General features: G+C 41.3%; 1 protein-coding gene across 1 annotated transcript in view; it reads left to right on the forward strand.

Annotated features, from left to right (window-relative positions):
• ACSS1 (acyl-CoA synthetase short chain family member 1) overlaps positions 1-25,464 on the forward strand; it is a 1,180,850-nt gene that overhangs the window by 596,417 nt on the left and 558,969 nt on the right. The window contains exon 8 of the mRNA XM_086927145.1: positions 7,124-7,216. Coding sequence (XP_086783271.1) covers positions 7,124-7,216 — 93 coding nt within the window. The remainder of the gene's footprint in view (positions 1-7,123; positions 7,217-25,464) is intronic.

Genomic DNA, 25,464 nt, shown 5'->3' on the forward strand with positions numbered 1-25,464 from the left:
CTCTGGCTGAAGGTGAACTGGAACCGGGAAACTAATCTGTACATCAGCAAACACAAGTACAAGTTGTGAGCCTCGTGTGAGTTTTTAACATACTCCAAGTTAAGGGCACAGACCAGCTCCCGTTCCCAAGTTAATTCCTGCCAGATGTCAACTTTGCAGTCAAAGTCGTTTGAAAAGTCCAAGTAAAAACATAAACTCAAGAAGGCTAAGCAGGACTCAACTCTATCCCGCCACTCAATCTAAAGAGAAGGTACGAGGGCATAAAGATACCAGTCAGTCTCCCTCTCATTATTCAAATGCAGAGCTGATTCCCCTGTTAGTGTCTGTGTGCCCCACAATTTTTGGGTCAATCTCAACTCTACAACAGATCAAAGCCCTTAAGATGGTCATATCTATATATATGGCAATCTTTCAGCTGCCTCTTGTGCACCTACAGGCCGCAAAGATACACAGGGGCTGTTATTCAAGTTACCACTGGTAGATGCATCCACTGTTCTGACTAACCCCTATGGACCTGTCATGAGCTCTGTACCAGTTCTGGAATGGACTTCCACCCAGGTGCCATGACGTGTGTTGGTCGCATCCTTGTTGATGCCAATACTGGTCGAAGATCTTGTGCTGGTTGCGATGATAGATCCCAAGTTGACTTAGGTACAAACTCAAATGATGGTACACTACGAAATAATGAAAGCGTACCATGCAGCCTTATTCCAATCCTATTCCTCTTCTAGAATGGATGTGCCGCCAGATTCATCATTGTCTTTTTGGCTCAGAATCTTTCAAAGCTTGCCACCACTCAAAGATGATGATGGGGGAGATGAGGATGACTTATCACCCCCCCTCCCCATTACGACACAGATAATCTTTTAATGCACGTAAAAGAGGCCAGTTGTCTTGATACCCTGATGGTTGAATGTGCCATTTCCATCTGCAGGTGAAGCCTTGGATCTACAACTACCCTCCATTGAGCTTAAGACAAATGTCCTTAGACATATAAAATAATTCATGAAACACAGCATGGAGGTTCATTCATCGAAGCACAAATTTCTGTATTTATCGGCCTTTAAAAATAAATGCAGACAGAAAACACATTGTTTTCTGTCTGTATTTATCTGTGAAAATCCGTAAAAACGGAAAACCGGGAGCCTTATTTATAAACACTGCTTAATTTGTAAAAAAAAAAAAATAAGTGCCAGGGTTCTCGCCAGGGGGCCACTGCAGCTTGCACAATACATTGCCCCTGCCATGCTGCCAATAATAGTAACAACACAACTACTAACCATCATACTCCTACAAGTATGACAATGTGGACTATTTCAGTCCTCCAAAGCTAAGACAATGGCTTGGGCAGCAGGTAATAGTAATTTACTTATGTAGACAGTGCCACCTTGTGGCAGACTGTCACAAGCGCCTGTGTTGACATTTAAGTGCTGGTGCCTAGCCCCCGGAAACCACTGGCTCAAATTAAGCACTGCTTCTAAACAAATCCATTGTGCAAGGGAACAATCCCCCAGATTCATCAAGAACACATTTTGCGATTCCTTAATAGCGAAAAATACCGATTCGCTATTAAGGAATAGCAAAATTCTATTCATCAAGAAATCCATTAAAAAATAGTGATTTCTAATAATTCCTTAATTGCGACTCGCAAATTGCGAGTCGCACTTAAGGAATATCTCCCCATTCATTCCTATAGGCCTAGAGGCCCATAGGAATGAATGGGAAGACCAACTCAATTTGCTAATCGCATTTAGCGATTCGCAAATTGAGATTGCGATTTCAAGGGTGCAGGGGTGTCCAAAGGACACCCTGTTGCACCCCTGAAATTGATGTGTGCACATATGTTGCGCACACACATGCCCTTAGGGCATGTGTGTGCGCAACATGAAACTTTGAAAAATGCACTTTAGTGCATTTTTCAAGGTTTTTGCTATTTACCACGTAGTTAGACTTCGCGGTAAATAGCGGCCCCCGATTGCGAATTCGCAATTTTTAAATGGTTCATGAATTGCATTTAAGGAATCTCAAATTGAGATTCCTTAAATGCAATTCATCGCAATTTAGCGATTTCTATAATTGCGATTTTTGCATTTGGGATGATGAATCCTAAATGCAAAAATAGCGCTCGCAAAGGGCCAGATTCTCAGAATCTGGCCCTTTGCGAGCCGATTTCGGCTTCATGAATCTACCTGTAAGTCCCTGCCTAAAAAATACGAGGCAAGAGTGTCAGAAATAGAACTTGGTGATGGGTGTGCACTAGGTGTGTCTCTGGTGTTTGGCTGAAGGCGAACTGGAACCGGGAAACTAATCTGTACATCAACAAACACAAGTACAAGTTATGAGCCTCGTGCGAGTTTTTAACATACTCCAAGTTAAGGGCACAGACCAGCTCCCGTTCCCAAGTTAATTCCTGCCAGATGTCAACTTTGCAGTCAAAGTCGTTTGAAAAGTCCAAGTAAAAACATAAACTCAAGAAGGCTAAGCAGGACTCAACTCTATCCCGCCTCTCAATCTAAAGAGAAGGTACGAGGGCATAAAGATACCAGTCAGTCTCCCTCTCATTATTCAAATGCAGAGCTGATTCCCCTGTTAGTGTCTGTGTGCCCCACAGTTCTTGGGTCAATCTCAACTCTACAACAGATCAAAGCCCTTAAGATGGTCATATCTATATATATGGCAATCTTTCAGCTGCCTCTTGTGCACCTACAGGTCCCAAAGATACACAGGGGCTGTTATTCAAGTTACCACTGGTAGATGCATCCTCTGTGCTGACTAACCCCTATGAACCTGTCATGAGCTCTGTACCAGTTCGGGAATGGACTTCCACCCAGGTGCCATGACGTGTGTTGGTCACATCCTTGTTGATGCCAATACTGGTTGAAGATCTTGTGCTGGTTGCGATGGTACACTACGAAATAATGAAAGCGTACCATGCAGCCTTATTCCAATCCTATTCCTCTTCTAGAATGGATGTGCCCCCAGATTCACCATTGTCTTTTTGGCTCAGATTCTGTCAAAGCTTACCACCACTCAAAGATGATGAATTGGGCGATTAGGATGACTTATCGCCCCCCCCCCCTCCCCATTACGACACAGATAATTTTTTAATGCACGTAAAAGAGGCCAGTTGTCTTGATACCCTGATGGTTGAATGTGCCATTTCCATCTGCAGGTGAAGCCTTGGATCTACAACTACCCTCCATTGAGCTTAAGATAAATGTCCTTAGACAAATAATGAGATCAGGTGCTTTCAGTGTGGCACTGCACGGGGTGATTGTAATGTATTTGAATTGTAATGTAAATGCAATGGTTTTAACTGACTATCGATGAATGAACAAACTTACTTACTCTCTTAGGGAAATCTTAAAGCCTTACCTACTACATCTGAGTCTTGCTCCTCTATGATGAGGCCCTCATTGATACTGTAATGGGCACATGGTCAAAGCCATGTTCTTACCTGTATGTGAATAGGAAAGTAGACCGACATCACAGACCTGGTGATCCGTATTTTATCACAAAACACTGTACTTCTGAAAGTCTGGTGGCCCAAGCTACAACAGCAAGATGAACACCCAACTTATTCCCCACCAGTCCCCCAGATAGAGAGTCTAAGAGAACTGAGGAGTTATAAAAAATACTCTTTGGGTAGGCTGGTATTGCAATTAATCAAAACAGTTTGTTAGTTGGGCAGTGATATGCACTCCCTCTGGGACATGGCGAGCGACATCTTGATGGCAGTCCCCCAAGTCCTTAAGGCATCACTGGCTCAAGATGCAGCCAAATACGTGATTTTTAAACAGAAGGGGGGTGGGAGCACACTGCTTCACCTCCCAGCACAGTTCGACCTTTTGCATCCTGGTAAATGCCGTTCAATTTAAATGCTTACTTGAAATTTTGCAGAGTGTTTCACCAAAGTTGATGCAGGTTAGTGCTGTCAATCTCTAGACGCAATGTGTGTCTGGATTTTATCCTTCATCAGTAGAGATAAAACGACATTCTTCTGGGGTTTGGTGAGAAAGCTGCCACAATCCTCTCGGGTCTCTGTACCTCTCCCTGGCGCACAGGTGCATCTCTGAGAGCTCGTCAGCTCAGTGGCTCAAGGGAGCCTTTTTAAACAGAAGGGGGGTGGGAGCACACTGCTTCACCTCCCAGCACAATTCGCCCCTTTGCATCCTGGTAAATGCAGTTCAATTTAAATGCTTACTTGAAATTTTGCAGAGTGTTTCACCAAAGTTGGTGTAGGTTAGTGCTGTCAATCTCTAGACACATGTGTTTCTGGATTTTATCCTTCATCAGTAGAGATAAAACGAAATTCCTCTGGGGTTTGCTGAGAAAGCTGTCACAATTCTCCCAGGTCTCTGTACCTATCCCTGATAATTTTGAAGTAAGTTTAAACTGTGTACTGCATTTATCAGGATGCAAAGGGGCGAACTGTGCTGGGACTGTGAGGCAGTGTGCTCCCAACCCCCATTCTGTTTAAAGCAAGCTGACGAGCTTTGGAGATGCACCTGTGTGCCTGTGAGTGGTACTGTGACCTGAGAGGAACTTGGTAGCATTTCCAGCAACCCCAGATGACGTTTCTTTGCTCTGTAATACTGTTGCTCTCTACTGATGAAGTGCTCAACCCAGAAACACGTGTCTAGAGATATACAGCAATGTCTGCACCAACTTTGGTGAAAATCTCCAGCTAATTTTGAAGTAAGTTTGAACTGTGTACTGCATTTACCAGGATGCAAAGGGGCAAACTGTGCTCCTGAGACCCATGGGGTGTGGATCATGTAAATAACAAGTGAGAATTCACAATTGCTCGCCAGCAATACCTTGCTTGACGATCCTTAACATCACCATTTGCCCTATAGTTGGGCGCCTTGATCGCTAATCACGAGTGATATATTGTGAGCCGATCTGTCCAACGGCCATTGCTCATTTGACATAGTGCATGTCCACACGCTGAACTACATAAAGTACAGCGTTCTCTAGCACTAAAATAGTATTTATGGCACAACAATCACCTGTTCCTTTGTTGCCAGCACTGTCACACAGAGTTCTCTCTTTGCAGAAAACATGTGTGATAAACTGCACTAACTATGTGTTGTTTGTCCTATGTGTCTGTATGTCTTTTTTGCCTTTCAGACTTCTGATACCTCTAACTTGAAGGTACCCCCATCACTTATGGTTTGTTTTTTGCACCCAATTTTTCTACACCTGCTTTTAACTTTCACGTCCTCAGGTAAGGGTGGGCCTTAGCGTGCCCTTTACCGCCGAGGTACACTAACTGATGGTCCTGACGAAAGCCCAGTAAAACTTACACATAAGGGCAGAAACATGTTGACCGACCCCACTTTAAGTGGAAACAACCAAGTCATTAACTGGTAGTTTTCCCACATATATTTTATCCATGCCATACTGACCATTGAATAAAATTTTTTATATGGTACAGTCACTGACATTTTTAAATCACATTTTCTTTTTGACACTCTTGCCACAAAAAAAACAGCTCCGCAGTAACCTGGCGTTGTAGCACACCAGGGAGGCATTTGGCTTCTCCTGGTGGGCCCGATGATGAAACATGTCACCACCCAGGGTGGTGAGTGAGGGCTTCCTAAAAAATCCCCTCCGATGTCCATTGCGGCTCATGCTGAGTAATCTCCTTTGCTTTTTCTCTGTGTTTTGTGCGCACTGAAAATACGCTCTTTACGACACTCTTCAGTTGTTCAACCACAATTGTAACAACAGCAGACCCCTTTCCCTTTACCACCCAGAGCAGACAGTGGTGACTGATGCATCAATGCTAGGTTTGGGAGATCATCTGCAGCTGGTAGAGATCAGAGGACTATGGTCTCCAGCAGGAATCCAGCTCCATATCAATATTTTGGAGTTGTGGCCCATTCATCTAGTGCAGAAGGCCTTTCTACAGTCCATCAAGGGGAGGCTAGTACAGGTTAATATGGGCAGCATTACCGCCATTGTGGTACAGCCAAAAGGAGTGCAGAACCATCCAGCCTTCTTGCCAAAATTTGTGACTCCTTTCCATGTTGAACAATCTATTACTCTCCTAGTGTCCTCTACCCATCCCACCCCTTGAAAGAGGAGAAGAGGCTCCACTGGTTGGACCTCAAAAGAGCTTTAGTCTTTTACATTGATTGTACCAAGTGCAATTGGATGGACAAATAACTTTTTGTGGGGGTTTCAGGGGGCAAAGAAGGGACTCTGTTGAGGTGCACAGCACTCTCATTAAAATCTGATATGCACTGACCAAAAAGCAGCCACTGGAAGGTCTGAGAGTGAATGCCAGCAGGGCTAGGGCTGCTACCACTGCACTAGCACATTTAGTGCCTGTTCTTGACATCTGCGATGCGGTTGCTGGTGAACAGGTTCACAAAACACTACTGCCTTGACAGCCAGGTGTGACGGTCATTTGGTCCTACAGGACATTTTGATTCAAGCATGGCCCTACAGGATGTTTGGATTTGAGCATCCTCCACAGACCCTACACCGTGAGAAGGTACTTCTCTGAACTCTATTCTGCAGGTGAACAATCTGCGGTTCGAAGTATCCATCAGAAGAACAAATTACTTTCCTTCGATAATTCTCTTTAAGGTGGGTTTTCTATCTTAACATCACTGCTCTCCTACCTTCTGTTCTGTGGAGTCGCTTCTTTTAGCATATAAAAAGCTCCCAACTTGGAGATCTGCACACTGATTCCAAAGATTTGGCATACTGCTCTGCATCGGGTTGTGTGGAAAGAGTCAAGCAAGAAATTGACATCTGAGTGCAATTGTGGTGCTTATCTCCAGCTTATGCCCTTTCAGAATTGATGCAAAATGAGTAGGGAGCCAAACAGCACCACCTAGTGGCATGCAGGAGCATTGCTAACATGTTTCCAGATCCAGTCTGGTGACTGGGGAATATTCTAAAGGTGACACATCTGCTGTTAAAGTATCAACTAGAAAGAGTGCTACCAAAGGTAAGTAAATTATTCTTCACAACTCAGTGCATTGAAAGCCATAACAAAACACCACTGCTGATCTATTGTCACAAGAAAAACCATTATTAAGAATGTATTCAATTGACAAATAGACTTAGTAGCAATAAGTTAATGCCTGACTCTTTTTGTTTATAGTTGGAGAACCAATTAACCATGAAGCTTGGGAGTGGTTCTACAGTGTGGTGGGAGAAAAAAGATGTACACTTGTAGATACCTGGTGGCAAACTGGTAAGAATTTCTATAGCAAGAACTGCTCACAGCATAAATATTGCAAATTGTAGGCTAGGCCCTCCCGGAACCAGAACACAAGCAAACCAGGGCCGGTTTTGCCCTGATTGGACACGGTTTGCACATGGACCTGGCCTGCCAGTTCTGGCTGTACAGTAACTTTTGGAGCAGGGTTAAGACTGACGGGATAAAAGAATGATCAGCTGGAATGACACTCTGAGTGATTGCCAATGATTAGACTTATTGCAAGCATTCCTCCCATCACTTTTTATGTGTTTGAAGTAATGCACTAAGTGGCTTAGGGAGATGCCCAGACACGGGTCACTTGTATACTTTGCCACTGGATCCAAGCTACACCTGACTGACAAGCCCCAAATCAGGACTAAAATGGTATTGGGTTGCATGTGTTCTGGTTCAAGTGTGACCTGGCTTGACAGTTCTATTGGAGCTGGGTTAAAACTGATTTGGATATGGCGGACTCCAAACAGGTGGCATGCTGGGCAAAAGAATGATGGGTTGGAATACTACCGTAATCGATTGCCAGTGGTTAGACTTGTTGCAGTCATTCCTGCCAACACCATAAGTTTGTTTGACAAAAGAACATTAAACATATATAGCCAACTGTAAACATTCCGTGTATACATTCTTCTATTGTTTTTTTGAAAATGTAATGCTGTACAGGGTAACGATCACCATGTTTCATCAAACGTTTGCAATAAAAAATAGTATCTAATAATAGTATCATAACTGATAGAATGGGTGTACTTCTCCGTTAATTTACATGCCACTTGAATCACCAAGCTCTTGTCTAAGAGTCCCTTTCCTTCTTAATAGAGCCTGTGCTCTAGACTCAAAATAGTCTGCAACAAATCAATTGGACTTGTTAAATAATCCTTTCCATTCACAACACTCATCACAGAGAGCCACTATATAATTTATGTGGGCCATGAACACTTCATCTGTACTGTGGTGTAAGCATCTTTCACTGGTCCACTTTTCCAATTACTCCATAACTGGGGCTATATTACAGATAGTGTCCAGGGAACACAACAAGAATTTGCACCTGCTTTTTGCACCCCCAGGGCAGTATGGTATTACAGAAGAGGCTGCAGATGCTTGTGCGGCCCTTTCTGTATTACTGATTACGCTGGCTAATATGCTATCTTTAGAGGGCGTTCCCTCATATGAATGTGGGTGTGACCCCAGGTAAATGAATGAATCACTGTGCCTCTGCTCCTATGTTGTAGTATAGACGCAGGCACAGATGCAAAAGTGCCCTAAGGAGGCGCAGTAACAGTGCACCACAAAAAAGATGATGCACTATCAGTGTGCCCCTCTGAGGGCAACCCCTGGAGGGGCAAAAAGGGGGTCCCAAGGAACCCCCTCAGACATTGCTCTACAGGCGGAGGTAGTATCTGCACTTTGAAACAAGGAGCAGACTTGAAGTTGCCACATCCTAGTACACTGAATGTGCTGCCCCAAAGAAGGCTCGCTACCTATTCCAGTAGACACAGCAAGACATCTTGGCATCCATTTTGGCAGTTCTCTCATGTTTGTGAAGCAAATGAATGCCCTGATATCAGTATGCTTCTTCAATTTGTGTGGGTTACACAAGGCCTTCCACTATCACCATTATAAGCTCACACATTTATTATTCAAGCTATTATTTTGTCATGCATTGATTAAGCAACTCTCTAAACTGGGCCTCTCCTAGAATTTCTACAAACGATTCATGTTTTGCAAACTCCTGGTGCCCAGCCTTTGCTTGGACCTGCTCCCACTCCTCGATCCTAAATCATCATAGAGCTCATTGTTGATTCCCAAATGCCAAGAGATCAATTTTTAAATCCTAATGCAATTACCACTGAGCTATCCATAATGCTGGCCTGGCCTTCACGTGCTCCCGAAAAAACAGATCTGTCTAGGCATAATCTGTGGTTGGGGAATACCTTGTGTAATGTTCCCACCTTTCCCTTCAACGTCATAACCCGTAATAATATTGAGTACATAAAGGTCTAAAAAACTTGGTTGTTTGGTTATTTCTGTGTTTGATAATGTATGGGTTTTTTCTTTACTCCATAGCACCAGGACTCCATAGACTGGTTTCAGTTGAGTTGTACACAACCATATTTTTGCTGTGGTTGTTATTGTCTTTATTATTATTTCAGTTGACTTTTATGTTCCCCTACCTACTTTTAATATTGTCTTCGGATTTTGTTTCTCTTTGAAACTTGAAGCAAAAATACAAATGCATTTTATGAAAGAAAATTGTACTTGAGCAACATAACATATTGCTAGCGATTTGAGGGAAAATTCATATTAAAACAGGCATTTCAAACTATAAACTTGTAATTGGCAAGGATGCAAGTGCCCAAAAAATGAAGATGGAAGCTAAAAAAAACACCAGATCTATGGAGAAGAGTTTGAAGTACATTGCTATACATTTTCCATTTACTAAATTATGTTGATGCTTAATCTGGTGCTAAGGGATTCTGAAAAATATATTTTTTCATATTTCACATTTTACATAAAAATGATGCATTTCTCTTCAAAACGTGGATTTTACTCGCGTTGCTGTAGCTCCACTTTTGATATGGCTTACTACCCATTATCAACTTTAGACATTGGCTCGCTCTTCCCCTAATTAGGTGATAGTTTGTCACCCTGATAAGCACATCGAAAGATAAGACTATTAAAATGGAAAAGCCTGTGATAATCAAGAGCTCGTTGCATGCATTCTGATAAAGGTGAACTTTTTATGCTTATTTGATCTAAAAGAAAAGCCAGCTGCTTCCTTTTGTGTGATTTTATTTCCACAGTGTCCTTCGATTTTTTGGGCTAAATGCTTAGGGTAAACTAAATTACTCTGATTTGCTCAAAAGGGCACTACGTTTGTGTCTATTCTGGTTTAAGCATACTCCAGCCTTGGATGAAACACCCTGAATGAATCATTCTTTTCAACTCTTAATTCTTGGATTTAGCATTAAAGAAAAGAAATGAGTTACTAGTGGCGCATTAAAGAAAAGAAATGAGTTACTAGTGGCAATGAACATTCTCTGTTATCGGGCATCTCGACACTCTTAAGTGCGCATGGAGAGATCCTAGTTATCCTTTAACTTGATTTATATTGTTTAAGGAACGAAGGGTGGAAGGTAATTAGCTGGAGCAAAAACACATGCATCACCTTATATTGTCTCAAAGCTGAATGGCATTTTGTAATTTGAAAATTATTGGTAGGCGTGAGATAATGTTCATGATGATATGCTTTGACATTTATTGGTCCAGTTTATAGAGAATGTCATTTAGTTTAAACTTCCAGTATTTTGTTGCCTTTAAATGGTTATATAAACTCCCACACATACTTGTTTTTATTGTCAGTGTCTAGTTTACAGGCTCCAAGTGCTAAGTCCAAACAGCATTTATTTTGAAGCATACCTCTTCCTCAAGGTGTTTATCCTGGATGTCTTCTGACCTATTTTTTTTATAAAAATCAAAAAGAACCATAGCCGGTACAGATTTCCCACTAGAAAATGACTCGTGGCAAATAATGACAATGTGCTTAGGAACGTCTCCTTCCATTCTGGGAAATGTTACTTGTGTAATGGATGAGAACAGAGCTACGGTAGCTTGTAGGTGTTTCTTTTCAGGTATTAGTGCTTAATTGTTTTTTTTTTAATTCGGTTTTTACAGGTAGTTATACATACAAATGTAATCAAGTGGGGAGGTGACCTTGCTGGTCCGGCACCTGCTAACAACGTTCCCCCAGAAGCTTGGGTCACATATTTTCAGACCCAATTCAATTCTAACACATACGACTCAGTACAGTATCAGTGTGCAGTCTCAGAGGTAATATTACCATTTACCCCGTTAGAAACAGATTGTGCATTTGATGGGGTGGCTGCAGGCAGTGCCCCGGGGCCGGATGGCATCCCGGCAGATATATTTAAATCTGACCGGGATAATTGGCTGAAATATATTCTTATTCTTGCCAATGTTTTAGCTAGAGGCGCCCCCATCCCAGAATCATGGCACGGGGCAGAGATTATCTCCATATATAAAAAAGGGGATCGAGCCTCCCCATCCAAGTACCGGCCCATCAGTCTTATTGACACTATGCAAAAGTTGGTGGCTAGATTAGTGCTAAGTAGGGTTCATAGGTGGATTGATGCTAACGAGATACTATCCACCTACCAAATATGGATTTCGCTCCCACGTTAGCACTACTGATCAAGTCTTCAGATTTATGATGTTATATTGGAACACCGTGGCCTTAGCTGGGGGCACCCTTTATGCAGCATTCATAGATCTTCAAGTCTGCATTTGATCTAGTGCCCCGTAATAAACTTTGGGACTCTCTTAACAAAGCACGGATGCATGCAGAGATTCTTTTGTTCATCATTAAACTATACGACTCTACCTATGCCCAAGTTAGATGGGGTCAACAGGGGGAGACAACAGAACGTTTTTTGGTAAACAAGGAAGTGCGGCAGGGGTATTTGGAATTTAAAAACATTTATAGAGCGCTCGTATACTAAAGCAGTTTCTTGGCGCTGGGAGCTACAGTGGTAAAAACAAACAAACGGGGGACGCGGCTAACCAATAAATGCTTGCTGGAACAAGAGGGTTTTTAAGGCCCTACGATATTCCATATAGGATGGTAGGAGTCTAATTGAAGGGGGAAGGGCGTTCCAAAAAGTGGGGGCCAGAACTGTGAATTTCTGACCACCGGCTCTTTTCTTTTTAAAACGGGGTACTACTAGCAGGCCCAAAGAAGAGGAACGAAGGGCTCTCGGCGGGCAATAGTTTGTAACGGCAGAGTTGATAAATGCCGGAGCTGTGCCCGCTCGGGCTTGAAATGTAAGGCATCCTAATTTGAACAGAGCCCGTTGCTTGATAGGGAGCCAGTGAAGGTTTTTTAAAAGGGGGGTGGAATGGTGTGACTTAGCCAGGCCATAAACCAGGCGGGCTGCCTGGTTCTGGACCAGCTGTAGACGGTGAAGGGCGTATGCGGGGGCACCATTGAAGACGATGTTCCCATAATCAATTTTTGACAGTACCATGGCCATGACGATCAGTTTAAGTGCTGACACAGAAAAAAAACGGGAAATTTTCCTAATAGTCCGTAGGGAAAAGAAACAAGAGGAAACAACTGAACTAATATGTGAATGCAAGGTGAGTTGGTGATTAAGAGTAATGCCCAGCGTTTTAACTGAAGGGGAAGGAATGGGAGGGGTGCCTAAGGATGGGGGCCAAAAAAGAGGTGACCATGGATTTGCGACCCCGCCCGTCAGAACCAGCTCCGTTTTGTCCGGATTTAATTTGAGATGGTTAGTATTCATCCAATCACGGATGAATAGCATCACGGACTGGAAGCTGGTTTGACCTGGCGAGGTCGGGGATAAATCAAAGATGAGTTGGAGGTCGTCGGCGTAATTGTACACCGCGACCTCCATGTGCTGTAAAGCAAAAATAAGGGGAAAAATATATAAATTAAAAAGTAGAGGGGACAGCGAAGAGCCCTGAGGGACCCCGCACGTGATTTCACGAGAAGGGGCAGCAAATTCTGCCAGATGGACAGACTGGGAGCGACCAGACAGGAAGGACTCCAGCCAAACCAGCGGAGGGCCCTCGATGCCCGCCAACCTGACACGGCGTAAGAGGATGGAGTGATCCACCGTGTCAAAGGCGGCGGACAGGTCTAATAAAACGAGGGCCTGAGGTACGCTGGAGTCCAATCCCTCCCTGAGTCGGTCCAGAACTGAAATGACCACCTTCTCTGTGGAGTGGCGGGGACGAAAACCCGCTTGGCAGGGAGCAAGATAATTACTATCCTCGATAAAGGAGCTAAGGACCTGCGTGAGATGGGACTCGGCAATCTTCCCAAGGAAGGGGAGGAGGGAGATTGGACGGTAATTAGCCGGGACGCCAGGGTCCGCCCCTGGTTTCTTCAGTATCGGGATGATTGTGGCGGCCTTGAAAGAAGGCGGGACAGTACCCTGTTCAAATGATTTATTTAGCAGGGTGAGGGCAGGGGAAGGGCAATCTAGAAAGATCTGGCTTAATATGTGGGCTGGGCAAACATCAGCGGGGGAACCAGATTTCACCCGTCTGAGAAGAGGTGGAAGTGAATCCAGAGTCAGGGGGGGAATATGAGCCAGGGACTGGCTATTGATAGGAATAAAGCCCTCACAAAAGGACGGTGAGGGAGGGGGAATGTTTGCCTTAATAATGGCCACTTTTTCTATAAAAAAGTCGTTGAGAGAGTTACATAAAATCTGTGAGGGGGGGACTTTAGTCTGAGTCCTGTCGGAAGCCGCAAGTTCATGGACCATCGCGAAAATCTCTCGAGGCTGATTCTCTGCCGCCAAGATGCGTCCAGTGTAATAGTCTTTTTTTGCGACTATAATATCTAGTTTATATTCAGACAGGGCTAAAACATAGCGCTGTCTGGCTAATGGGCAGTAGGCACGACGCCAGGCGCGCTCGGCTTGTCGCACTGCAAGTTTCTTGGCTTTTAGAGCTGGGCCAAACCACTTATTAGCATTGTGAACACGGTTAATAGTTACCCGTTTGAGGGGGGCTATGCGATCACAAGTTGTAACAAGCCAATCATCTAGTGTGGTAGCATGAGAGTGTAAAGACAAACCCTCAAAGGTCGGAAGGGAAACGCGGAGTGAGCTGCACAAGGTGGAGATATCAACTCGACTCCAGTTCCGGGTCAAAATGTTTTTAGGTTGGCGAGAAGGGGCGTGTTTTAGCCCCTACCCATTTCTCCCTGTTTATCAATAATGTGGTCTCATATTATTCTAACTATCCCACGGACGCCCAGACTCTCGCTGGTACGAGGGTTCCTTTATTAATGTTTGCAGACAATACTTTAATTTTGTCTAAAACACAAGCTGGTCTGCAAAGAGCCCTCGACCGATTTATTCTTTTTTGTAATGACCATGAACTTGTAGTCAATGTCAATAAGACCAAGTTCATGATCTTGCACAAAGGTAAATCGGTGAAAGCCAGAGTAAAAATGAATAATGTGATCCTTGAACGAAGTGTTTCTTTTCTTACTTAGGGGTCACAATGGGCAAAAGACTGAATTGGAAGCCACAGGTGGATTTACTGGTTGTAAAGCATAACCAACTAGAGGGGGCCCTCCTAAAAGAACACCGTTTATACTTAACCAAACCAGTGGCTCCGGTTATGGCTATTTTTCAAAAAAAGGTTAAAGGCTCAATAATTTATGGAGCTGAACTCTGGGGATTCGAAAAGTTATCTCCTTTAGTCCAAGCACAGAATAGGTTTTTGAGGGCACTGACTGGTCTCCCGCTGTACACACCTTTAAGGCCGTTATTGATGGATCTTGGGTGTATTTCCTTTGAAGAGGCAGCGGGTTTTAGACCTCTTGCCTATTGACGATGGCTTTGGACCACCCCGGAGCTGGCTCCTTATTCGCATGCACTTAAGGACATTAGAGAAGCTGATAAATCCAATAAAATGTCATGGTTACACAAGATTAAGGTTACCTTATTGGATATGGGCCTCAACCATTTATGGCTGGACCCAGAAGGGAATTCTTTCCCCTCAAAAATGGAATTCAAAGCCCTAAACAGGGAGATGGTTTGGCAGAAGTCCTTTTCCCAGGTGAATGGAGATTCCTTAACAGGCCTCTTTCTGGGTCATAAAATAGAGCACAGAATGGAGGCCTATTGGGACACCATCACCAGTTTTGGAGATAGGAAGCTCTACCACCAATTTAGAGTGGGAAGCGCCCCCATAAAATCGTTCACTAAAAACTGGGGGACTGATCTAGATTTATACTGCCAGGCTTGCCCATGTGTGGAAGAGACCTTGCCGCACATCCTCTTTATTTGCCCTGCATATAAGGCGCCTCGCCAAAAATGGCTTAAGCCAGTTTGCGCCAAAATGGGAACAAGATCCTCCCAAATGGCTTTGCGTATTTTAAAGTCTGACACCAGCGAAGTCATAGTTGTTGCTATGGCAACATTTTGGAGCTGGACGTGGGCCATAAGAAGGATCAGGATGCAGGGCATTATGTAATCATGTAATTATCTTAATATCTTATTTGTCATCTTGTAATAGGTGTTTTTGAGCTTTGGTGCTTTAGTATTCTCTAACTTAAACACGCTAATTTGTGCTTATACATTTGCGAACCTCTTGTTACATCTAAATATGGTTCTACCCTTTCGTCATGACTTTATTTATCTTTGATGATAAAAGTCTTTCTATATGTATTTGAAATTAGATATGCAAATGGATTTTAAAGTGTTTTTTATCTTCTGATATTTTATATGTTTTATTAAGTTCAATTTTGTTTTTAATGTTGTTTGTATATGTGTCTTTTATGATTGTTTATAATCGAATAAAGACTAACTGAACATACTAATATAATTAGAATATGTATACATTAAATTAACATTGGGCTTTGCATTCATTTATATGATTTATACAAATACCTTGGACTTAACAATAAACCATGCCTGAGAACAGCCAAAATCTGTTTTGCTTAAGATGGCTTTATTAGTTTTTTCAAGTCTTCAATGAACCTAAACTAATACTAAGGCATGAGGTGCCCACAGTGGAGATATTCTGCATTTATTTGTTGTATTTCTGAAGTGTGTATTGGAGCTGAAAGCTGCCTCTCAGTGCTTTACGTCCATCGGATAATGTCATTTTGGTCACAGTACCAATTTTTGTTGTAATAGAGCAAGCAGCTGCATTCAATATAGTGTACAAGCCCCGAATCTGACCAGAATGGTCATGCACCACCTATGTAGTGGTGGCTGTAGTCTTAGGCATGTCTTGACAATTGAGGTATCATTTGCTAAAACTCCATAGGAAAATTGTACAGCATTGCATTAAAGGAACAAGGATTGAAGTACACAAATGGTGTTATGGCAAATTGGGCACAGTACGCTGCATCCTGAACCACTGTGTGTGTAGAGTGGGGTGGAGTAGACTAAAGTCCTGGCTCCAAATTCCAACTGCTCTCTGAAGATGGTAATGAATAGTATCTTAATAAATAGTAATAAATACAGTAGCCCAGTGGCATATAGTTGATAATCAATTGCATCCTCATCCATCATAGTGAGAGCTCTGCCACGTACATATAGAATACCAATATGTGTGTTACAATCATAGTGGAAACTGGATTAAGTAAAGTCTAATAACCTATTATCTCTCACAACTTTTGGGAAGCTACTTTCACACATCATTTTGCTACTGTTGCTAGATAGTTCCTCATCATGTGACAGTAAGTTATATCAAGATCCACTGTATTTCTTTTAGCAAACATATATAATTACTAATGCTATAACACTGGGTAACTGACTTTTAGAAATGAAAGCTATTGAACCGGGCCCTTTTTGCAAGTTTATCCCCAAAAATGTTGCCTTCTTCCTCCTATTTTTTTCGACCTGTTTTTGTTGGCTTTAGAACTCTTGGCACTTTACCACTGCTAACCATTGCTAAAGTGCATATGGTCTCAGTCTAAATTGTATTGATGATTAGTTAATCCATTATTCACATATTTGGTTCACTAGTAAGCCCCCAGTAAAGTGCTTCAGGTGTGGCGAGGGCCCGTAAATCAAATGCTACTAGTGGGCCTGCAGCACTGAGTGTGCCACCCAGACGTGTAGCCCTGCAAACATGTCTCAGACCTGCCACTGCAGTGTCTGTGTGTGCAGTTTTACACTGTTATTTCGAACTGGCAAATGCACCCAATTGAATTAAAAACAATGGTTATAATGTACTTGAGTAAACAAATGTAGCTACTGTAAACAATTTTAACCCATTTAAACAAACTTTGCTTGCAGTACTGAAAAAGGCTCTTCTCAAGGCCACTGGTAAACTGAAGTGAAGGAACTAGAACATGGGAATGTCCGAGAAACACAACGCATTGCAATGCCCCCAGACTTTCATGTACGCAATATCTATATAAATTTCAATAGAGTGAAAAACAAGAATTCATCTTGTGTGTTGTAAGCTTGAAATCTATTTAGTTGCTTGCAGAAAAGAGTTCACAAATGTTAACATCACATTTGTTGGTGTCAAAGATGTAGTCTCTATAACAAAAGGAAAAGCTAATCAAAGTTGCTCAAGAAACCCAATGCATTTCGGGTGAGATTCTCCCTTCATCAGGGGTAGCTACTATTAAACAGAAATCACTGATTATAATATTCAAATTGTATCATTAACTCAAAGTCAGGAAGGAAACAATGTGAAAAAATTCCAAAACCATGCAGAATATCAACCATCATAGTAAAAATGCATCCAATAAGCGAACAACGGAAGTATCAACCCCTTCAAGCAGCCTTGTGCATAAATGGAGACCAAATGAAAACTGAAAAATACTGAATGGGAAAGGGGGACTATGAGTCCCAGCATGCACCAGGTGTGACAAACAAGAAGGAAACAAGAATTTCCTGTAGTATCTATCATCACGTGATAACCCAACTAAGTGCACTGTGACAACACCATTACCTTTCTTCATGTTAAAAGTGAGCCTGCCTAAACTACATGCAAAACATGGAGAAGACATGGTGAACAGCCAAACCTTCAAAGTCACAGAAAGTGACTGAACCATGTCAATAAATCACTGTTGAGTTAAATGAATGAAATGAAGGCTGTAGATGGAGGAAAAATGAAAACAGTGAGAAACTACCAAACATATCATATAATTAGTGTACCCAGTGCACCGATGAAAAGTGCCAGGTCAATCTTGAAACAAAAGAAATATTTAGAAACTCCATATTACAAGATGCACTTCAATTAATCTGGTTGGAAAAACGACTGATTTAAAACCAAGACCCACCAGAGACAAAAAGCATAAGAATATCCAGCAGCAAGAAATGAGTCAATGAACTCGCATACAACTAGTTTATAGTCAATGGAATGTCTTTTAAACTTCTGAATCTTGAGTTCATGAATTTCCTTTGTGTATGTGTCAAGTTTTGAATTTGTCATTCAATATTATTTGTCAAATATCCACTTCCACACTCTTCTCCAGATTGCTTTTTAGCTCATAAATCTCTGCTGCTAATCCTGACAGTACCTGATATAACTCTTCAATAATCAGCGCCACAAGGTCCAATGCGAGTCATGGAGCACAAGAGCATAATCAGACTTAAGAATAGGAACTCACCTCTTGTAGCCCACTGGCTGGACAATATAACCATAACATCGCACAACTTAGATTTCTGGTGTTACCAGTCAACCCGGAAATCAACACACAGAAACTCCTGTCACAATAAGCAACACATTGGATCAAGTTTCTCAACACTCTAATTCCTAGGGGTCTGAATGACAAGCTGGAATTGACATGTTTTCTTATACCTAATTCCCTATTTCCCTTCCATTTTCTGATGGTACATACTCATCTCCAATGGTGAAACTATTTGCAGTTCACTGTACCTTTGTTTTTTTCATAGAGTGTATGCACACCATTATTACAGGTATATTCTATTTATTTTTGTGTTGAGCTTTTACACAATTTTTTCTTGAAGCAAATGGGTTTAGTATGTTGTGTTTGATATACAATGTGTCAGCATAGGCCATATTGTCCGAGGGTACTCCTGTGTCACATTAATCATCCAACCGTTTGTTTAGCACTCATATGATATTTCCTTCATATGCTCAGTGCGAATGAGCTGTTACACATATGTAAAGGCTTTCACTTTCCTCATGCATGACTGTGTGCACCAACAGTTTTTGAATCATTTCAATGCTTGTATTTAATATGCTCTTAGGTACTATGTTAACTTTCTTGAAAGATAAGCATTCTCACAAGTTTCATGATGCTAAATTGCTAATGCCTATGATGTACTAATTATATATTCCAATTGGTATATATTGTCCAGTATCTTGGTTGTTGAATAAAATTCTAAGTGCAAGTTATTTGATTCACATCCACTCTGTTCACATTAGGAGTGATGCTCATGCCCAAGCATTCATAGGGCCAATTTATGTGTTTGCAGTACTTTTTACCTCACATCAATATTGATTGTACTTTTTACCATAAGCCTCTCAGCATGGAAAGATGACTTATGACACATATAGCATCTGACATTGTGCACTGAAAACTATTTCTCAGCTACACACATGTAACATTTCTATTGAAACTCGCAAGATATCTATGGTGGGCACAGGCCCACAGGAGCCTCATTTTGATTATGTATATGGTGCATTTAATCCAAATATCATTGTCAGTTTTACATAGAGCATTATCTCTAATATATTTGTGACCTATGACATTGCTGGCAGACATATTTCTCAAGGAGTTTTACTGAGTACTTGCTTAGCACACTTTATGTTTACACAATATCGTTTTTATTTACACATAAGCAACTGTGGATTAAAGCAGTTATATTCCTTCTTCTTCATTTTTTGCATAGCAATTTGATGGTCTGGCAATTTTTTTTCTGACTTTACTGGGCCTTTCCAGCGCTGCTTTTCTCATTCACCATGTCGAGTCTGCTTTCAGTTTCTATATGGTGTACGTGAGCTCACGTCCTTATAGACACCACCTGGGTCGACCAAACACGAGTTCATTCACTCGTGTCCTGCTGCAGGACATCCTTAAGATTTTTGTCTCCAGTGAGTCTCGCTTTTATGCAGGTTGCTTTTCCAACCAGGTTAATTGAAGCCCATCTTGTAACATGACGTTTCGATTTTTTTTTTTTTTTTAGATTGACCTGGCCCTTTTCATTAGCTCAGGTATTTTCTTACCGTCAATGCACTGGGTACACTGACTATGTTATGCATTTCCAACCTTCATTTAAGCCGATCAACTTGACTGTGATTTATTGACGTGGTTCAGTCACTTTCTGTGACTTTGAAGGTTTGGCTGTTCTCTATACCTTCCGCATGTTAAGCATGTAGTTTAGGCATACTCACTTTTATCATTAAGAAAGGTAATGCTGTTGTCACAGTGCACTTAGTTGGTCTTTCACATGGTGGGAGACCCTACAGGTAATTCTTGTTTGTCAAATCAGGTGCATGCTGGGACTCATAATCCCCCTTTTCCTTCAGTTTTTTCAGTTTTTGTTTGGTCTTCATTTGCACCCCAGTCTGTTTGAGGGGGTTGGCACTTCTGTTGTTCACACATTGGATACTTTTTACTATGATGACTGTTATTCATATTGGTATTTTACATTGTGTTGTTATTTTTTCACATGGTTGCCTTTCTGTCCTTAAAATAATTGTGATTTCAGTAATACAATCAGTGATTTCTCTTTAATTGTAGCTACAATCAATGAAGGGAGAATCTCACTCGAAATGCATTGGTCTTTTTAGCAACTGTGATTGAAATGTGCCTTTTGTTATTGAGACTACATCTCTGGCACCAACAATTGTGATGTAAACATTTGTGAACTCTTTTCTAAAAGAAACTGAATAAAATTCAAGCTAACAGCACACAAGATGGATCATTGTTTTGGACTCTATTGAAATATATAAATATTGAGTCCATAGAAGCCTGAAGGCATTGATGTGTGTGCTCTTTCTAGGACACCTCGTGTTATAGTTCCTTCACTTAAGTGCACCCACTTGCCAGGCCCAAACCTTCCCTTTTCCTTCATGGAAGTCATCTATAAGGTAGGCCCAAGGCAACCCCATGGCCAGGGTGCAGTGTATCTAAAAGGTAGCACATTCAGTGGTGTGTTTTACATGTCCCAATAGTGAAATACTACTAATTTTGTGTTTTACTATTGCAAGGACTATCTCTCCCACTGAATAACATGGGGATTGCCTTGAAAAATCTTTTAAGTGTAATTTAATATTGGTAGCAGATAGAGATTTGGAGTATGGGGTCTCTGAACTCACAATTCAAAAATAAAAAATGTTTAAGTTGGTTTTTATATTGTACTTTTGAAAATGCCATTTTTAGGAAGTGGGAATTTTCTTGCTAAATCATTCTGTGATTCTGCCTTTCTGCAGAATACACGTCTGGGTTGGCTGACAGTTGATCTCTTGTGCATTCAGTCTAGTCAGTCATACAAAGGGAACTAAGGTGTGCTGATGGGCCTTCTTGAGCTTGAGTGGTGGGAGGAGTTGTCACTTACACCTCAGTAGGGCTCTGCCTACCCTCACATAAAGCTGTCTCCACCCCCTGTAGAGTGTCTGGAACCAGGTCAGGAAACACCAGGGTCTTGTGCACTGCAAAGACTTTCCTTTGAAGCCTTTATACTCCAAAGGCAGAAAGGGCTATAATTATTGGACCTCTGACACCACAAAATCGGAACACTTAGGGACCAATGACATTTTGCCAAGAAGAAGAGCTGGATGCTGTAGGAGGGACTGCCACTCTTCCTGTTGCTTCATTGTGCTGGCCTTCTGCTTCTTTCCTGTGAGTGAACGGACTGAACTTTGCTTTCTACATTCTGCTTCCAAGAATCTCCAAGGCCTTGTGTCGGCTTGCCTCCTGTTAAGACGTCTCAGGGCCATCAAAGACTTCCTCTACCAGTGCCTGGGCTCTTCTGCTGAGAATCCTGATTTGCCAAGTGGTGCCAAATCCAGTTCCTGGGTCCTTGGAAGTGGAATCTTATGATTTTAAAGAGAAAATCCACGCATTGACTCCCAGCGCCTCTTTTCTCAACGCATCGCTGCAAAAGATCAACACATCTCCGCTTCCTGCAATAAAGCGTGGTTCCCACTGGAAGCATCAACCAAGGTTTTCATTGCAGGCCCCAGCTCAACATTGCAGCACATTAGAAAAATCACTGTAGCATCAGTCCCGAGCACTGTGTCACTGACGTCCATGGCACCCACTCCGACTCCGATGCAGCACCTGGTCAAGGCTGAAATATCGATGCAGTGCATGCATTGCCACTACCACATTGACACAATGCATCTGGATTTTTGATGCATTGTCCTTCTGTGCCGACTCTTTATTTACTACCTTGTGGACTCAATGACAAAATGGAGATGATCTGTTTTCTATAAGCAGAAAGAAAGGTGGAGAGTCCTAAGCACCCGGACTTCAGACCCGCGATGCACTAAACAAAACCCAAACACATAAGAATCCGAAATAACACACTCACCACTAAAAAACAAGACACTTATAGTAAATATAGGTACATACTCAAATCAGATTGGGAATTTTATAGTGTAAATAGGTAGGCAGCTAAACAATTTGCAAACCAATATGTACCTAGTAAATATGAAATGTAGGTTGTGAAAAATGTTTAATTGATGTTGTATAACTTTAATTAAGCATTGTTGAATCTATTATTATTATTGTATGGTTTCTGCAAAGACAGCAATGTACCCGGGTACCTTTATAAGTCACTTGATTAAAGATTTTTCAGTGAAATTCCTCATAATATCCCATAATAATCATTTATAATACTCCAGAACAAACTATTAATACTGGTTGAAATGTCTAAAAACTGATGTCCTTTAACATAGAATAACGGCATTTCTAAAAGACAATTCATTATTCGAGTAAGTTCTACCGATAATATTTCTAGATCACTTAAAAATGGCCACCGTGCCTAAAGCTGTAGCCCTCTTCTATTACCTACTATTAGTCCTTTTACCATACCGTTGGCGGAAACCAACAAAACATAAATAAAGGACTTAAAACCTCAGATGCGAACAAAAACAACACGGAGGAACCTCGTTCGGCAGGCTAACCAAGACCACTCGGTAAGACGAAAAAGCTCAGCGCAGCGCGTTAGAAAAGTAAACATTAGCCTCGCAACAGTGTCGGAACGCTAAACTAAAAATTTTCACCGTCATTTGTTTATTTTGCAGTCAGCTGCAATACTACAGGCACTGCGGAACCGAAGCCTCGCAGCATAGGACCGCAGGTGATCTTTCTAAACCCTAGTAAACAGAGGCACGCTGATTTTTGAAGTAGTTCTCGCTTATTGAAATTGTACGTTTTAAATTTTTGTATAGGACGCTGTAGAAAGCACGAAGTTGATGAGAATAAAGTCTTCGATTCGCTTTTCATAAGGTAAACATCTGCTGTTATTTTTAGTTCCCACTTGAAAACAAACAAATGAAAGAACCTTCAAAAAATTGGGTTTCCTCTCTTTTTTCCAGCACCACTCAATTTTGTTACAGACAGCGAGACCGACGCTACATGCTTAGGCTCGCAGGTAACTCATTTGACTCTTAAGAAATAAACATATTAAAGCCGGGAATTTGAAAGTTGTCTAAATAATTTTTCTGTTACAAATAGGGAGAATACCATACATAAGAACGACACTACGATACTAACAGGTGAGCCTTAAACTACCATCGGGCTAATAATAAGGATTCACGTAAATAACCTATAAGAGACTACAACAAAGAAACTTCTTTGCTTATTTCAGATCATTTTTTAAATTAGAAAACAGGTAAACGCAAGAACTCACGTTATGAATAATTTAACCTTCCACAAAAAAAGTATCATTAAATTAATTACTATGTCTTTATGCAGATCGCAATGCAACCAATCTCGTTAAAAGAAAAAAACCTTATCTCAGAGGTTGAGGTAAGAATAAAATAGCTTAATTAACTTAATGATGTTGAATAAGGATAGCAACTGTGAAACTTACAAGCACCAAGAGTAATAAGATTTCCTTTTCTTTTTCTTTAACAGACCCCTGACGAAGGGGCCGTCTAGCCTCGAAATGCATTGGGTTGATGTATTTAATATGTTTTGATTTATGTCACTATATTATTGACTTCGATTGTATTATAATTATGTTATGATGAACATGTTTGTTGACTATGCAATGAATTGAATACTAATGGATTGAAATACAAATTGAAATGCTAAAAACAGAGTAATTGTTCTTTGCAAGTAGTGCACTTTTGAGCCCTGGCAGCCAATAGGGGCCAGGCCCTATACATATGTTGAAAAGGTGTTAGTAGGCACCAATCAAAGGTAGCACACAAATCACACAAACGAATTAGACCAAGATTAAAGTGTGCAGTACCCACACACATTCACTGACTCTTTATTTACACCATACCTCAGCAAGGAAACTATTTGCATGTCTAGAAACCAACACATCATTTCACCCTGCCAGGAAGGAACTCACACATCACCTCTCCTGTGTAGTAAGAAACCAACGTATTGCTTGCTTTTCCTGCACCTCACCTCACGATCAATGAATTTCCCAATTGCCATGTGAGAATGTCAAATGGGGGAAGAACCACCCCAAAAAAGATGTATAATATTAAATGTAATGTTTGCAGATAAAATAGTATTAATTCTATCCCAAAGCTGAGACCAAAACCTTTTAACTCGAGGGCACTCGAAAAACATGTGAAGAAAATCGCTATTCTCTTAGGCACAAGACCAGCAATTAGTATGTGAAATAAGGTGAGACCTATAAAGATGTGTGGGAGTATAATACAGTTTATTGTAGAAGAAAAGAAATGCTTGAGTAGTGAGTAGTAGCAGCAGAATGGGAAGTGGTGTGCATCTTGAACCAAATTGCATCTGAGGTGCATTGGGAAACTTCTTGATGGAAGTCAAGCTCCATTGTAGTTCCGCTTTGGATTTGTCTGCCATCCTGGGGATATATATATATATATATATATATATATATATATATATATATATATATATTAGACACCTTAACATGTGTGGAGAAGTCAAAGGAAGCAGAATTAGGAGAAAGATGAAATGATGTGGAGGAGACCTGCGAAAAAAGCTGTGGAAGAATACACCTTAAGCGCAGATAATGGGCTGCATAATAGGATGACTCACCATATTTAGATTGAATGTCTTTGAATTCTAGCACAGAAACGGAAAATAATATGGTCAATGACCATTATTTTTTTGTTGATCCATTCCTTCCAAAAAAGAGTTCGATAATTTAATTTAATGTATTTATTATACCATAATGGAGTTTGTAAAAATATTTTATGTGGGGGAATGACAATAGAAAAAGAATGCACATGTAAAGGTGTAAAAAAAAGCTCTAGTTGCTTGAGAAATGTGTACCGACTCCTCAAATGAGAACGGGGCACTTTGGACTCATTGTAGGAGACTCCAGACTGTAGGTTCATCTAAAGAATGAGAAGAAAGAGAGGTCCAAGCTTGCTTAAGAGAGAAAGCCAAATATTAATGTTTAAGATTGGGAAGATTACCCCTCCACTATTCTTAGGCTGCTGGAGTTAAAAAAAAAAAACAAAAAAAAAACAAAGAGGGAGCTTGACCAGAAGCATGGATAGATAAAAATTAATGATTGGTAACATCATCCTTTTAGGAGTGGCTAGTCTCCCCTTTCAGG

Source organism: Lissotriton vulgaris, chromosome 6, assembly GCF_964263255.1.
Source record: "Lissotriton vulgaris chromosome 6, aLisVul1.2, whole genome shotgun sequence".
Lineage (NCBI taxonomy): Eukaryota > Metazoa > Chordata > Amphibia > Caudata > Salamandridae > Lissotriton > Lissotriton vulgaris.